The 15030-nt window shown below is 34.2% G+C and overlaps 1 protein-coding gene across 1 annotated transcript in view; it reads left to right on the forward strand.

The window, feature by feature from the left end:
* The window catches only part of CNTN5 (contactin 5), a 590743-nt gene that overhangs the window by 469499 nt on the left and 106214 nt on the right, over positions 1-15030 (forward strand). The window contains 4 exon segments of the mRNA XM_050333940.1: positions 126-307; positions 7133-7269; positions 9132-9261; positions 11388-11538. Coding sequence (XP_050189897.1) covers positions 126-307; positions 7133-7269; positions 9132-9261; positions 11388-11538 — 600 coding nt within the window.

A 15030-nucleotide genomic window follows, 5' to 3' on the forward strand; every position in this document is an offset into this window, starting at 1 on the left:
TCAACCATTATATGAACCTTAATTGTGGTTATATTTTATTACTACTTAGATTATTAAGTGTTTAAACTACCAGATAACAGAATCTATATTCTGAGTACTAACAGTAATTTTGCTAAATATTTCAGCCCTGTTCCAACAATCTCTTGGAGGAAAGTTAATGGTCATAATCCAAGCAAAGCCCGCCTGAGAAAATCCCAAGCTGTGCTTGAAATACCAAATGTACAGCTAGAGGATGCGGGAATGTACGAATGTAAGGCTGAAAATTCTCGTGGAAGAAATGTCTTCAGAGGACAGCTACAAGTGTACAGTAAGTATAACTGCACATAATATTATGCAGTATTGCTTTGTCCACACTTTAAGGGTTTAACTACACATGAAGCATTCCAAGGTCCAGTAGAAACAAGATACCTTGATATCAGGTATCAATATACAAAAAACAGTATTGAATTAAGCTATGTATTTTTATTCCTTAGTATTGCATTAAAGTCTGAAATATATAAATAACATTGATTCCCTTAAAGAACTGACTTAAATACAAATTCATATTTGAATGACTATGGAATTTTTTTTATTAAAAACTGTAGCTATAATTTTAAAAGTCTGTTTCTTTTAGTCCTGATATAATAATGACATGCAACCTAAACATGATGCATCTGTTAGAAAACAATGTTAGAAATTTCTTAGGATTTTTATCACACTTTTATTAACATTTCACCTCTGTTGTGTTTGGGTGCTGAATTTTGTCAAGTTCATTGCATGGAGATCAGAGCTGGAGAAGTGTTTCTTTTTTGTAGAAAATTCTCAATCTAAAGATGCACAATTTCCAAAAGTTTTGATTTCAAAAAGTGTTCAACATTTTCTTAGATTAATATTTCTAAAAATTTTTTGAGTGAGCATAAAAAGAAAAAAAAACCCTGAAATTAAAAATAAATCCCATGAATTTTATATAATATTGTTGTTGCATCCTAGAGTCTAGAAACAAAAGCCTGTATAAAACATACTATGAATACTTAAAAGTCAAAATTTTGCATATGTCAAATGTAAGCTTGAGTCTCACCTACTTCTTTTCAGCTAAAGTTATACTGATTTCTATTATTCCATGAATGCTACAACCTTAAATACTTAGCAGGAACAGTCTTCTTCAGGAGATCATGCAACAAATCTTTCAGACTGAATTGTTTTCTGTCTTTAGATATCACAGTCAGTGGACTTCCAATCACTGAAGTTTAGATAGGTCCTTAAGCTAACAGATATGTCTAAGAAAGAGTTTCTTCTGTTCATCAATTTTATTTTCCTTTTCTTGATTTCAGCCCATAGCTCCTAATGCTTCCTCCCCATCACTAACTGTACAGAGCCCTCTGTCTTTGTTATGCACTTTCATCAGATAACTGTAGACTTTAGTTTATTTTCCGCACATGTCAATATTTCTAGGTCCATAATCAATTTGTCTGCCTCCTTCAGCTTTCCAATGCCTTTATCTTAGTTCTTTTCATTTTAGTGAGTATCAGCATATCTCTGGATGATGCTTTTCTTGCTTTTCATTCTCATCCCTCTAGAGCCCAGGGCAGGATTTTGTCTTCAGGTTTTTTTGTATATGCTGGAAAAATGATGTAGTGGTTAAGATGATAGTTTGAACTTTCCATTTCAGACTTGTCATCTAAACTGCACTTGCAGCAAAGTTTTTATAAGACTTTTACTGAAAGCAGCAGTCAAAGCCCAGGACCTACTCTGAGGCTCCTACTGTGCCAATACACCAGTGATATTTCTTTGGTATTACAAATTCTTACTGTAATTCACTTCCATGAAAGTATAGCACCTCCTGCAATGAACCTGAGGGCCAGAGATATTTAGTGGTTTGTCTTTTTCTACAATATCTCTTAAAACGTCTGAAATTAAAAAAAGAAAAAAAATCCTCTGAGCGATAAGGTGTCCCAAATCATACACTTCTAGCTGTTTTCTAGACCTGTGGAAGCACTAGATGCCAAAGTACCTTAGAAAGGTGTTATAATTATCTCCACTTCTCCTTTTCAGAGTTAAGGAAATATAAAAGATGCTATTCAAGAGAGAAATAAAGAAGTTGTAAATTGAAATGATTTGTTCAAGAGCACTGTGTAGATCTGTAACATTGATGTAGTGCTCTACACAACTCTTTCTCTCTCATGAGGTTTTTGCTTTGAGCAGAAATAAAACTGGTACTCAAATACATGGAATACATTTTCAATGTCAGTTTTGTTCTACTTTTCAGAGAGAAATACGAAATTTCACTATTGTCTAAATCATATTTTTAGTGTCACTGCCTTAATGAATAGGCCAATTTTTACTTATTGGTGTTTTTTGCAAAAATATTAGGACAACTTCTTTAACATTAGAGGAAGGGAGTCCACTTCAGATTGTCTTATTCCTCTGATTAAGAGATATGTGAGACTAGTATATTATCAAGTTTCACCTGTCTGCATTAGAAGGGAATGAGGTTACAGAGGGCTACCAGATGGAAAACACTGACAGTGACCTCCAGTACAGCAGGACAAGAAGTACAAACTTTTACTAGACCCTGAGAGTGCCTTTCCTTGGTCTTGACATAAAATACTCCCCATAGAGTCATTCACAGCCTCCAATGCTCCTGCAGACAGCATTAATGTCTCACTGGCCTACAAAACTTGACAACCCCTTCCAGGGGTATAAAAGAATTTGTGTGAGAAAGTTTTTAGAAGAACAAAGTTTAGCCAAGTGTTAATTTACAAAATTCTCACCTTTCTTTCCTAACAGGTGATTTGGCAGGATTTGGGGGATTATTTGAAATGGCATTTCCTGCTGTATGTTTTGTTCATAACAACAGTCAACATGAATTATTTACCTTTCAGCTCACTGTCTTTTCACTAACATCTTATTCCTCCAGGTGACAATTATTTTGGCTCAGAAATTCAGATGTGGGCAGTCATTCCTTACCAGAGGTTTCTTGTAAAATTTCAGAGCAGTCTGTAGGACCAGCTGTCGTACTGAGGTCTCAAAATTTGCATATCTCTGTAGGAACTCACTCACTGTCTGTTTGAATCTTCTTCATTTTGTCAGTTGCATCTGATCTGGGTCGCCACAGAATATTTTGGAGAAAGCCCAGAACACCCAGTCTACCTGCCTAGTCACATTTAATCACAAACTAGTGATTTTTCATTTCTTACCTGATGCTGCAATTCAGATATACCATGACTACCAGATACAGCTGACACTTTGGATGTTGTTCTGAAAGTAGTGTTTTGGATGCTGACAATTCTGTATTATCATAGTCTCAGCACTTAGTGGAAATTCAGTTGTAGGCATTAAAATGATAATTTTTAAAATGCGAGACATCCTCATACGCATTGCAACCTATTTTGGGAGGTGAGATTTTCCCCCAAGTGATCTGCTCATCCTCTAAGTTTCCATGAAATGTTATTGAAGCTCAAATTGATTAATAGAGGGGAGTACAAAAATCAAAATGTGTTGTGGATAATTTTGCCATTAACCTTTTTGTCCCTCCACAAATCCTGACTAGCAGCATTTCCCCAATGGTAAGCACTAGTCTGTGCAATTCCTGCTCCACTCTCACTCTGAGCCTCTTGGGTTTTCTTCTGTGTTACCTACTCACTACTGCCAGGCTCGGCAGGGGGTGGTGATGTGAAGCAGATTACAAAAACACTTTTCTAGCCATTTTTCTTTTGGTTGGATCAATTCCCTCATCCTGCTCACAGCAGTGCCCCATGACCAGCATATGAGGCTTGCCATAGCACAGGAGTGGAACAAACAGCTGAGTGCAGGAAGATTCTGTAATGCAGTGTAACAGACCATCTTGATTTTAAAAAACATTTCATTACTTCCTTATAAAAACTGTATGAAAAAAAAAAAAAGTTCGCTACAGGTAAGACCCATACAGTAAAACTGGGTAGATAAGAGGGGTTTTATTTCAAAACTGTACATTCACTTTAAATGTGCTATCTTGTCTTTCTCACTTATTTTTCTCACTATTCTTTTCCTAGTTTAATCTTCCCAATTGTTCTCATACTCAGGAAAATAATTTTTTCACTCCAAACTCTGAACTCATTCACATTTTAGGACATTATTTAAAGTCATTTCTCTATGCAAAATTTTGTCCTTAATTTTCTTTCAGTCAAAAAGTTGCTTAAAATTTGAGAAAGCTGTTTGAATTTTCTGTACTTTAATTTCATTTTGCACAGAGGATACAAAAACTGACCTGTAAACTTGCAGATTTATTGCCAATTGATGTTTGTAAAACATTTTGACATCCTTGAATAAACAGGTGCAGAAATGTAGCACAAAATAAATCAAGCTTTGGATAGTGATTTTAAAATCTCTGAAGCACTGTGTAAAGCTCTGGTACAATACTCATAAAGACTACTGAGCAATAAAACACATCTTTCTCTTCTTACAGTTACCCCAAAACTCTTCTCTGGACAAATAAAAAACAGGAAGACACCTGTTTTTCCAAGATGAATGTTGCATTTTTAAGCAGGAAAAAAGGACTTGCTAATTTTGAAATCTGTTTAAATGTTTCTTAGAATTTATATTTTGTAATTAAAATAAAGTCTGATTATGGAATTAAGTTTTCTTTGCATACATGTGTATCAGGGTGATGTTACCACACTTTTCCTAAAAAACCCAAAACCAGTACCTTGAATCAAAGGTTGTACATCCAGTTAAATGTTTTAATTTTTAAACTGTTAATAGGATTTTAGAGCAAGTATTATGATTTGATAGAGAGTCAGTCTTGCTAATGAACAGAAAGGGAATTCTCTGTGAAAAAGTAAGGAGTACACTGAGAGAGAAACAGCAGCCAAAAAGTGATGGAAGTATTCCTCTTAATCATGCGTTTAGTTTTATTCCAGCTACATCTACTTATTGTTTTGATACCTTCTTCTCAAAAGGGTGGGAATCTGTCATTGCCTGCACTGATGGCAAGTTCAACAGCTTGAAAAATATTACTCTAAAGGCCATTTAGGCTATGAGGAGAAAATTTAGGATTGAAATAACTAATGAAAAAAGAGTGTTCTTAGAATGAGTCATACCACTGTGGTTTGCAAGCTTGTATTTTTAGAAGAAAACCTGTGCCATGACTGTGTTATCAAGACAGCCACACAGAGAAAGCAGAGTGGCAGCTCTGAAGAGGACACCTTGCCCAGCCAGGCTTGGGGAGACAGTTTTGTTTCGGTGTAAAAATGTTCATCCTTTAATTCTGGTTGCTCTGCTTCATGATAAGCTCAAATTCAACTAAGAAAAATGGGACTAGATATGCTTTGGATCAAGTAATAGAATTCACAGAACAACAAGATAATTAAAATAATTAAATATAAATAGGAACAGATTAGCACCTCTTTGAAACTGCATGGTTTTGCGGTACCACTGTCTGTCTTTAATGACTTTTTAGTTACACATTAACTGTCTCATCTTCCAGAATCATGTTTATGTACTCATTTTCAAAGGAAACAATTGTTTCTCAGAATGATTCTTTCGTTCATACTGTAGCACTCAAAAAGAGAACAACAGTATCAACTATACAATGCAGTTGAATTATATTTTTAGGACAATTAGCAGACACCAAGTGAGCAGGGACTAATGCAAACTATTTCTTACTGAGGATTTTTGCAGAAACTCAAGAAAAAAGTGATTCAGCCAGTGGAGCAAATGTGGAGAATTTCATGTGTTACCTTCACTGTAATAAGAAGAATAAGGACACAGAGGTTTTTAGTTTTCATTTTGAGAGTGAGGTTGGGTCAATCTCTCTCTTTCTCCTCTACCAAAAAGGAAATGAGTGATTCTTCTTCTGATATGTTTCCAGCTTCTGACAACTGTCTGGTCAGGGACTCTGAAGCAGATTATTCCCTTCTTAGGAATGATAGACACCTCATTCACTTTCTTTATCATCCATGCACAGGATGTAAGCTACAAGCAGTTAGTCACCTGTCATGCCTTTTCATATCTTCTCACGTCTTTGATTGGTGGCCTGTCAAATGCCAGCTAGATTCGAAGATTTATTTTTAAACTCAATTCCCCATGTTTAAGTACATCATCAATTATCTGTCGTTTGAAGTCGAGACTGTTGTGACAGATCTGGACTTCTATTCATACCAAGTGGGAGAATTTTACATCCCTTTTGAGCTACTTATTCTTTGCAATTTGGAAAAAAACCCAAACAGTGGCAATAAAAAATAACAGTAAAAAAACACCTGAACAAAAACCAATCCAACATTTATTATCATTAATTTAGTTAATTTCATCTATCATCCTCTGTACCATACAAAATTATATGGCTACAGTGTCAACACCAAAAGTTGGCTTTTAAACACACTTTTTTTTTCTGCATATGAATGCTCAGTTCCTCACTAAATCATACAGTGTTTTCCAAATTATAAGATCCTATGTATAACTATGTGATTGATTACTGCTTTAAAGTTCTACTTTTCTGCAAAAAATATTCCTCACTTTTTAGTGGATTATTTAATGAAATTTACTACTGGTCACATATACACCTAACAATTGTCTGCCTTTAAAAAAAGACTGTTTTGACATTGACTTAGTGTGTAATTTATGTTCCTGATGAATGCTGGAAATCTCATGGGTTCTATGCCTAAAAAAATAAAAGGATTTTCTCCCTTGAAATATGAACTTAACTCAAGACATTTTAACAAAAATATGTGCAAGTACCTTACAAAATTCCCAGTTATTTCTAGCTAAATAAAAACGAGTCTATGACAATTAACCTCTTTACCACACTATGAATAGCTTAGTTCATGTAAATTAGTAAATGCTCTATTGCTACTACCAAACATGAATGCATTAATATATAGTACTGCAATTTAATCCATTGGACCTTACTAAATCAGGCAGATTTCTATTCTTCATCGTGCTACTGCTCATTACCAGTGCCATTACCACATTTCCTTTAAAGTTATGGAGTTTGGTTAGCTTTATTAATGTCTCTTTTTGTTTTGTCTCTTTGTTTAAATATGCTTTGTTTTGAGATTAGGGTAAGCTTAGTAAAAGCTAGAAATTTAAACTTTTTAATTGATTAGGTCTTCACACATCAGCTGGAGACTTAGGAGTTTGTATGCTTTGACTCTAACATGGTATTTTTTTCTTTTAGCCTACCCACACTGGGTGGAGAAACTTAATGATACACAATTAGACAGTGGAGATCAGCTCCGATGGGAATGTAAAGCCACTGGAAAGCCAAGGCCTACATATAGCTGGCTGAAAAATGGAGTTCCTCTCTGGCCACAGGTACAGTTGACAAGGAGTCACCTAGTGTGTTGAATGCTTCTCCTTTCATTATGATAAAATCAGTTAAAGCACTGAAAAGCACTGTTTTCTGTGTTAGTTTCTTAGGTGTTAGTATACAGTATAGACAGGTTTTTTATGCATGTCCCCTCTGAATCACCTCAAGCAATGTAAAACTTGATTCATGAATAGTAATTGTAGTTGAGAATTGTAGTTCAGAAATATTTGAAAGATAGGATCTACTGAGCTATGCCTGTGCTATAGTGTACATCTAAACAATCTCCAATGTGTTCATTTTTTTTGTTTAGATAGTGGTATCATGTTATTTGTATCTATTTTTCTTTCTGTATAAAAAGATGGTAAAAGCTCAGCTGTATTTGCTGAAACAAATTTCTTCATATTTCTCTCAACACTATACTATGCTGTTATGCTATTTAATACATTTAAAAAAAATAATCATGCTCTGCAAATCACTAGCAGGCTAATGTTAAAAGTACAATTACTATTACGTTTTCAACTTCATTTGTTCTCTGCAAGTTACAGAACTTGCCATCAAGACCATTAAAATGGTCCATGTAAGACTCCTAGAATGTAAAGTGTTTAACTACAGTCAGTTGATATATTTTAGAATTAGACATAAATAAGATTCTCTTTTTCTCTCACTGAATCATCAAAGTGTCAGCCCACATGATGCGGGTTTTTGCCTAACACCTTTCCATTTTTATAGTCTCAAATTATCTAGAGTAAAGAAAAGTTTTGTAAATTTATTTAATCTCTTTTTCCATATTAAAATAAAGCTGTTCAATTCTGTGAAAAAATGTCTCCATTTGCAAATGAATTCACAGAGACAATTTAGGAATATAAAAGATGTAATGTCTTTCTTTTCAGCGAATGTCACTTCTATCTGTGAATATCAACCAATTATGCAAACAATGAGAAAGGGAACATAAGCACAGTTTACTTTTGAAGCTGTGAGGCATTGAAAATAAGGTTATATGGCTTTACTTTACCCATTTCTGTCTTTTCAGATGGAACTATTAGTCCTGAAATTGAAACTATTTAAATATCTCTACTTTTTAGGTCTCTGTTTTTCCAAACCATTAGTTTCACCAGGCTCTGAAATTTCAAATTAAATTTCACTTTGAACTGGGTGGGGGCTTACAACAGAGAGAATTTTTATCACAGTTTCCTCTGCATTCCCAAACAACTTATTCCTTATCAATTTTAACCTACAACAAATATTATAACAAAACATAGAGTTGTTTTATAGCAGTTCAAATTATTCATAATAGAGCTTCATGAAGTACACATTTCTAAAAACAGCTATTAATACCCCTTCTTTTCCAGCTGAGGTAATTATTTTCTCCTAGTGGACCTTTGAAATAAGAAATTTGCGCTAATGATGAATGCAATTAGACCCTTTCATTCTTATTCATGCAACCAATCTTTCATATTTACTTATATGAAAATAATACCATGGCTGAAACCAAAATTTGCTAGAGATATGAAGATCATCAGGTATGTTAAACCCACAACTGACTTCTTGCTTTACTAAAATTCTCAGGATGAATTAACCTTACTGCTTTTAAAAAGTGCGTAAGGTTAATAACAAACAAACAAACAAACAAAAGCAAACTTTGGAAATGGTAAACTTGTGCTGACAAATATTTACCTTTAAATATTTTTGGACTTTTTGTTCTTGTGTTTCCTTATATGACAGGAAAAAAAGTAAACCCAAGGAAATTTGTTGCCTAGTTTTATTTCAGGTCTTTTTTTGTCCCTTTGCCTTAAAGTGCACAGCAATTTTCCAGTGCCTTTTTGCTTTTATAGAATGATTTTTAAACTTTTTTTAAATTCTATTACAGAGCAGGATTGAGATGGTTAATGGTGTTCTGATGATCCACAGTGTGAATCTCTCAGATGCTGGAATGTATCAGTGCTTAGCAGAAAATAAGTATGGCACCATTTATGCCAGCGCTGAGCTGAAAATTTTAGGTGAGTATGGAAAAACAACAGACTATTTCTTTTTCCGGCTTTGATAATTACATTTTTCTTAATCTGTTATGATAAAAAGCAGCTTCTACCAGTCTAAACAACAGAGAAGATAAAAATGGTTCCTTTCAATTCTTGTTATTTGTATGTGTGTCCTTTGTTGCTCCAGAGAGTATAGGGCCTTCTGTTAACTGAAAATTATCTTTTGTAAATAACTGACTCAATACATTTTGTACTATTTCTCATATAATGCTATTTCAGTTCAAATAAATGGAAAAATATCTTTGACTCTCTCAAGCATGTGTTCAAGACATGAAACTTAGAGAAAGTAAGTATACTTATTCAGTATTAAAATTAAACTATTATGCCTACATTGGCCGTTATTCAAAGGTAATTATGCATGATCTTAGCGTTAAAGCTATAAAAACTTCCTATGAAGTCACCAAAACTGACTGAACACTAGAAATTACATAACTGGGTGAATATCGCTCATAACAAAGAAATACACTACACAGTGTTACCTGGAAATACAGTAAAAATGTTATTATTCAAAAGCTGAAGTAGGCAATTAATGAAGAAAAACTTGAAGTATGTCTTTTCAACACTCTAGTGTTCCTTAAAGCAAACTCTGGTAACACACAGTGGGACAATAATGATAAGAGCCCATCCATGGGATTAAGTGAGACAGAATTGTAAAAGTCTTATCATCTTTATTAGAGTATGATGTAGTTCGAAGACAGGTGTCTGTCAAAATAATTCAGTGGTTATATCAGAGATTAGAGGCTTCTACACTGCTCAAACCTGGCAAATTTCAAAACCTACACCTGAGAATCAGTCCTGTAAACTCCCAGTCAAATGAATAAGAAAGCTGAAGTTACTGAAATAATTTACAAGGCTTCAGCCAAAATTTGGCTCTTTTGGAGAATAACCTATCTAGTACATCTCCACTATTTTCTTCCTGGAAGACATTAGAATTCCACTGGTAAGTCCTAAAAATATTTCTTTATAACCATAAAGTTAAAAACCAAGGTCAGTTATGGCTCCCTTTCCATCACTTGGCCATTTATGATTCAGTTAGCAAAGAGATCCCTATTGGTTACAACGTTCTTTTGCTCTGTAATGTCAGGTAATTGCACACTTTCTTTGATGTTCTTTAATATCAGAAATAACCACTGTATATTACTGCAGTAAGATTTAGCCTTTCATTTTGTCCCTTGTGAAATTGTACCCCTGATAAATTTTAACCATAACATTATATTAAAGAAGCAGTTGTGTTTAATTTTCTACCTTACTAAAGGGACAAAAATTGAATAAATTGTCCATATAAATATATCTCTTATTGGAAATTAACCAAAATAATGGTAGGAAGTTCCTACATAATTGAGGCAATGGAGTGTAAGTGTAGCTGAGATAGGGGGCTTCGGTTTTGCAAAACTAGTTTAAGAAAAAGACAAACCAATGAGATTACTTGAGAACAATTGTCCTTTCTTGTTATGAAATCACAGTAATTAGTGTCATTTTGTGATGCCTTTATTAGTTTAGCTATTGTTTGTAAGGAATGAGGCTGTTTGAAAAGTGAAATACCAAGAACAAGACCTGGTTAAATATCTTCTATTATGAAATTCTCGCTTTTCAATTCTCACTATTCAGACAAATATAAAAACCAGAAAGCAATATAATTTCTCTGACAGTAATACTTTTTGTGAGAATTAACTCTGGAGAGTGTGTTTTGGATAGTTGTGGAATTTAAACTTCTTTTAATTTTAAACTATTTACTTCTAGCAGGTTTTTCATGAAATTAAAAAAAAATTGGGGAAAGTGTAAAGTAAAACAACTGGATTAATTAACTTCAAAAGCTGTTGCATTTCACAAGCAATCTTACTCTAATATGCTGATGTGAAAGACTTCTCATTAATCCATAACTGGATTAAGTTATAGACCTATCATATAGTCCTGGTTGCTGATTTCAAATATTTTTTAAAATTTCATCTATGGAATAATAATTTCCAAGACACAAATTGAGATGTGATCCCCAAACCCAAATCTATTACTTTCTCCTTCTATTAGAGCGTAATGGAACAGGAAGCTGTGACTGTTTTCTGTAGAGTTAACATACTTCTTCTTAACAGCTTCAGCTCCCACTTTCCCACAAAATCAAATGAGGAAAACAATAATTGTTACCAAAGGTCAAGAAGTTGTCATTGAGTGCAAGCCACAAGCCTCTCCAAAGCCAACTATCACCTGGAAGAAAGGAGACAAAGCATTAAGGGAGAGTAAGAGGTCAGAAGTCTATTCATTAAACTAAATATTGTGTTTTCATGTTGGATTCTGTGATGTGATATGAACATGCAGCAAGTGACAAGAACATGCATATGTTAGCATGTGTATGACATAATTATTTTTTCATATGCTGATTTATTTGACAGTAGTGACTTTATTGGTTCTGCAATATTGAAATGAAAAATCTTTACATTGTTCAGAGATGCAGACAGATGAAAAGGTGTTACTATTTTGGGGAGGTTTGTCTCTGTTTTCTGTTATTAACTTCAAAAGGCTTTCATTTATACTGTAGAGATACTACATATTTAGTGTATGAGAACATCAAAGGCATGGAGGTTGAAGTGGTCAGAACCACATAAAATATCGAATGTGCTTATTCATTTGAAATAATTTTAATAAGGCAGATTTGTAGGTTGATCACAATGGAAGTCTATGTAAGAATAGCTTTAAAATGATTCAGAGAAGGAAAATGAAATTCCATTATAGGATTTAATTATACAAGTAATTTCTGTACTCACCAGCACATCTGTTTAACAGAATATGTTTGATTAAATAAGTGGCATCCAGCTCTGTACAGTAAAAGTAGTTTAAGTACTGCAGGTTAAATGCCAGATGTAATTACACTTTACAAGATTGCTTATCTGTACACGTGAATAGTTTTGTCGCTCTGCACATGGTCTTTAAGTACAAGGAGCAATCTTGTCCTCTTTCTGGTAATGTCTGTGAATGAACCACTTAAACTGACTTGTGTGGCATTAGTCAGGAAGATAAAAGCAAGGCCCTTTTTGTTCATTTCTGCAATACTGATGAGAGCAGGAGAGCGCATCTTTCCTCATTAGCTGCAAAAGCCATTCTATTCAGGTGTGCTGTATTTTCATCTCATGTCATTTGTTTAGTTCTGAGAAGGAAAAATGCCATATTGACTTTTTGAAGAGGGGAGAGCAAAACAGCATTATATACAACATTTTACTAACGTGTGTGAGTTGTATAGTATAAATTGACAATATGACAGCATGACATTACAAAGAAGCTGAATGTATCAAATATTGTGACACTGAAGTCTCCATACTGTACCTACACCATTAACACTTTTTACTGCATAACATTTTCCTCTCATCTCCACAAAACTCACTATGATTTCTCCACATGTAAATCACATTTTAATCCAAGATCAATTACTTCATGTCAGTCCAAACATAGACTAACTTTGAGGTCAAAATCCTATAAAAATAGATCTGGAGCTACATTTTGGTATTTTTATCTTTTGATATTTGCTTGTTTTGACAGAGGCTAGATTAGGAAATGATGAAAAGGAAAATAAAAAGCTAGTTGAACAATTTCAGATCTTTGAAAAAATAGAGTTGTGTACAACTTAATTTTTAGTCAGCTGTTCAGGGATTATATTGTGTCATTTAGAGCAGTTCCCCAGTATCTACTGTTTATAGAGGGATGGGGGTGAGAGGAATATAATTTTCGAGGGAAATCAGTTCTACCTCTGCATACAGTATACTTTAAACAACAATAATACAGTCTGTTTGAAGAGAAGGAGTGGAAGCCCACAGTGATTTGTGAAAGAAAGTCTAAGCCAGTGGAGGTAGTATGTGTGTTTCTTTTTTTTGGAGACTCTGAGAAGGAACCATTGGAAGAAACTCTCTAAAGCATTTTAAAAAAGGAATAAAATAACATAGTAAGCGTGTCCATAGCCATTAAAAATGGGTGTTCTTCATAGTCTGCTGATTTATCCCAGGAAAAAAACCAAAACAATTAGGAACTGTCATGTGATGATTTTGCATAGAGCATTAAGCCAATAGCTATTCAATAATAGTAATTTAAAAATTAAGTAATGAGGAAGGGCAAGGATAGATCAGTAGAATATATTTTCTTCTTTTCTGCCACAGGTTTTCTCCTTCTAAACTGCTTGTTTGAAGTGCACATTGTGGTTTAGTTTTGTGAAATCTGCAAATCCAGAAAAGAAATTTGATCCTTTTAGTCACATCAATAAAAAAAGACCTTCCTCTCTACAAAGAAGAAATTTGACTTGACTAGTGGGTCTGTTTTTATCTGTTCCACCTTTTCCAAGCTATGCTACCCCTTTAGGTGTTTTTTATACAACCAAAGGTGGGTTGACAGAAATATATTCTGTCATCTCAAGTGACATTTCCATTGGTCATTAAGTAGAAGGCTGTTTGTTCCTTTGGGACTCATGGGTACAGTTCTCACAGTGGTGTTTTTATTGATTATAAGCGGGTAAAAACTTTTTCATTAATTTTCTCTGAATTATATAAAAGAATTACAGAACAGTAACAAGTGTCATGGAGCTCTGGATATTAACGGGTCCAAATGTCCAGTCAGAGTAATGTCAGCTAGAACAGGTTGCTCAAGGTCTAGTCATGATTTTAGTATCTCCAAGGATGGAAATACTGCAGACTGTCTGGGATATTTGTTCCTATTCCAGTTAATCACTCCTACAGCAAAGAAAAAAAAAAAAAAGAAGAAGAAGAAGAAGAAGGAGAAAGTTTGGCTCTGTCCATTTTCTTCCTCCCTTCAGTGTGTGTGTTAATTGATCAGTGTGTCAATCAGCTGGGAGGCTCTGATCCATAATAAATATGGCTATATAATGAATTATTAACAATGCTTCTTCCATGACACATAAAATTCTCCATTCAGACCTGTCCCAAATCAACTAGTCCATCAAAATTAATAAAGTGGAGATGTTACTTACTTATACAAAACCTGCCCATTGTATATTGTCATGTTGCAAAGTTACTTTCTGCTTGGCATAGTCTTCATTTACCATGTGATTCATCCAAGGTCAATGGGACTGATTTGCAGCCATAGAGGAGCCTGTAGAAGCTGTACATTGAACAAAAAAGTACCAGATATCAGTCGAAAGTGCTCTGACAGTCAGTACTTTAATATGACAAATAAAATTAGTGGATACTGAAAAAGGGAAGCCATGTATATTTGTGCAGCTCTCAGACATTAAAACCAGGGAGAAATATTAATGAGGAAATTCTGTCTTCATAATAATACGGATATAAAATTCCAAGCCATACATTGACCTATGAAGAACAAGAAAACAATAAACAGTGCTCTTAAGTGAGAATCATCATTTATACATACTAAACTTAGAATAAAGCCACTGGAGGGGGCAAAGTATTCAAGTTGCATGGAACAATACATGAGGGAGTGAATTGAGGCTGTTGACATTTTGTATTTACCTAAGTTTGCACCGTTTTGTTTTCTTTCAGTTATGTTTCACTAACATTCAGCAGCAGAAGAAGTCAGAGAAAAGAAAGAGAAGAAAAGGGTCTTTTATGGGGACATTAAATTCAAAATGCCAATATTAGACAAAGACACAGGGAAGCCTGGTACTATTGATTTTTTCCTGCCTTCAAGTTAATACTGAAGTCTTTGACCTCCTAGAAGCAGTTGCTCTGTATGCCTAGGTCTGTAACACTTTGCTACGCAATTAGTGGAAACACATAGAGC

Source organism: Myiozetetes cayanensis, unplaced genomic scaffold, assembly GCF_022539395.1.
Source record: "Myiozetetes cayanensis isolate MyiCay16 unplaced genomic scaffold, myiCay2020 scf5-8, whole genome shotgun sequence".
NCBI lineage: Eukaryota > Metazoa > Chordata > Aves > Passeriformes > Tyrannidae > Myiozetetes > Myiozetetes cayanensis.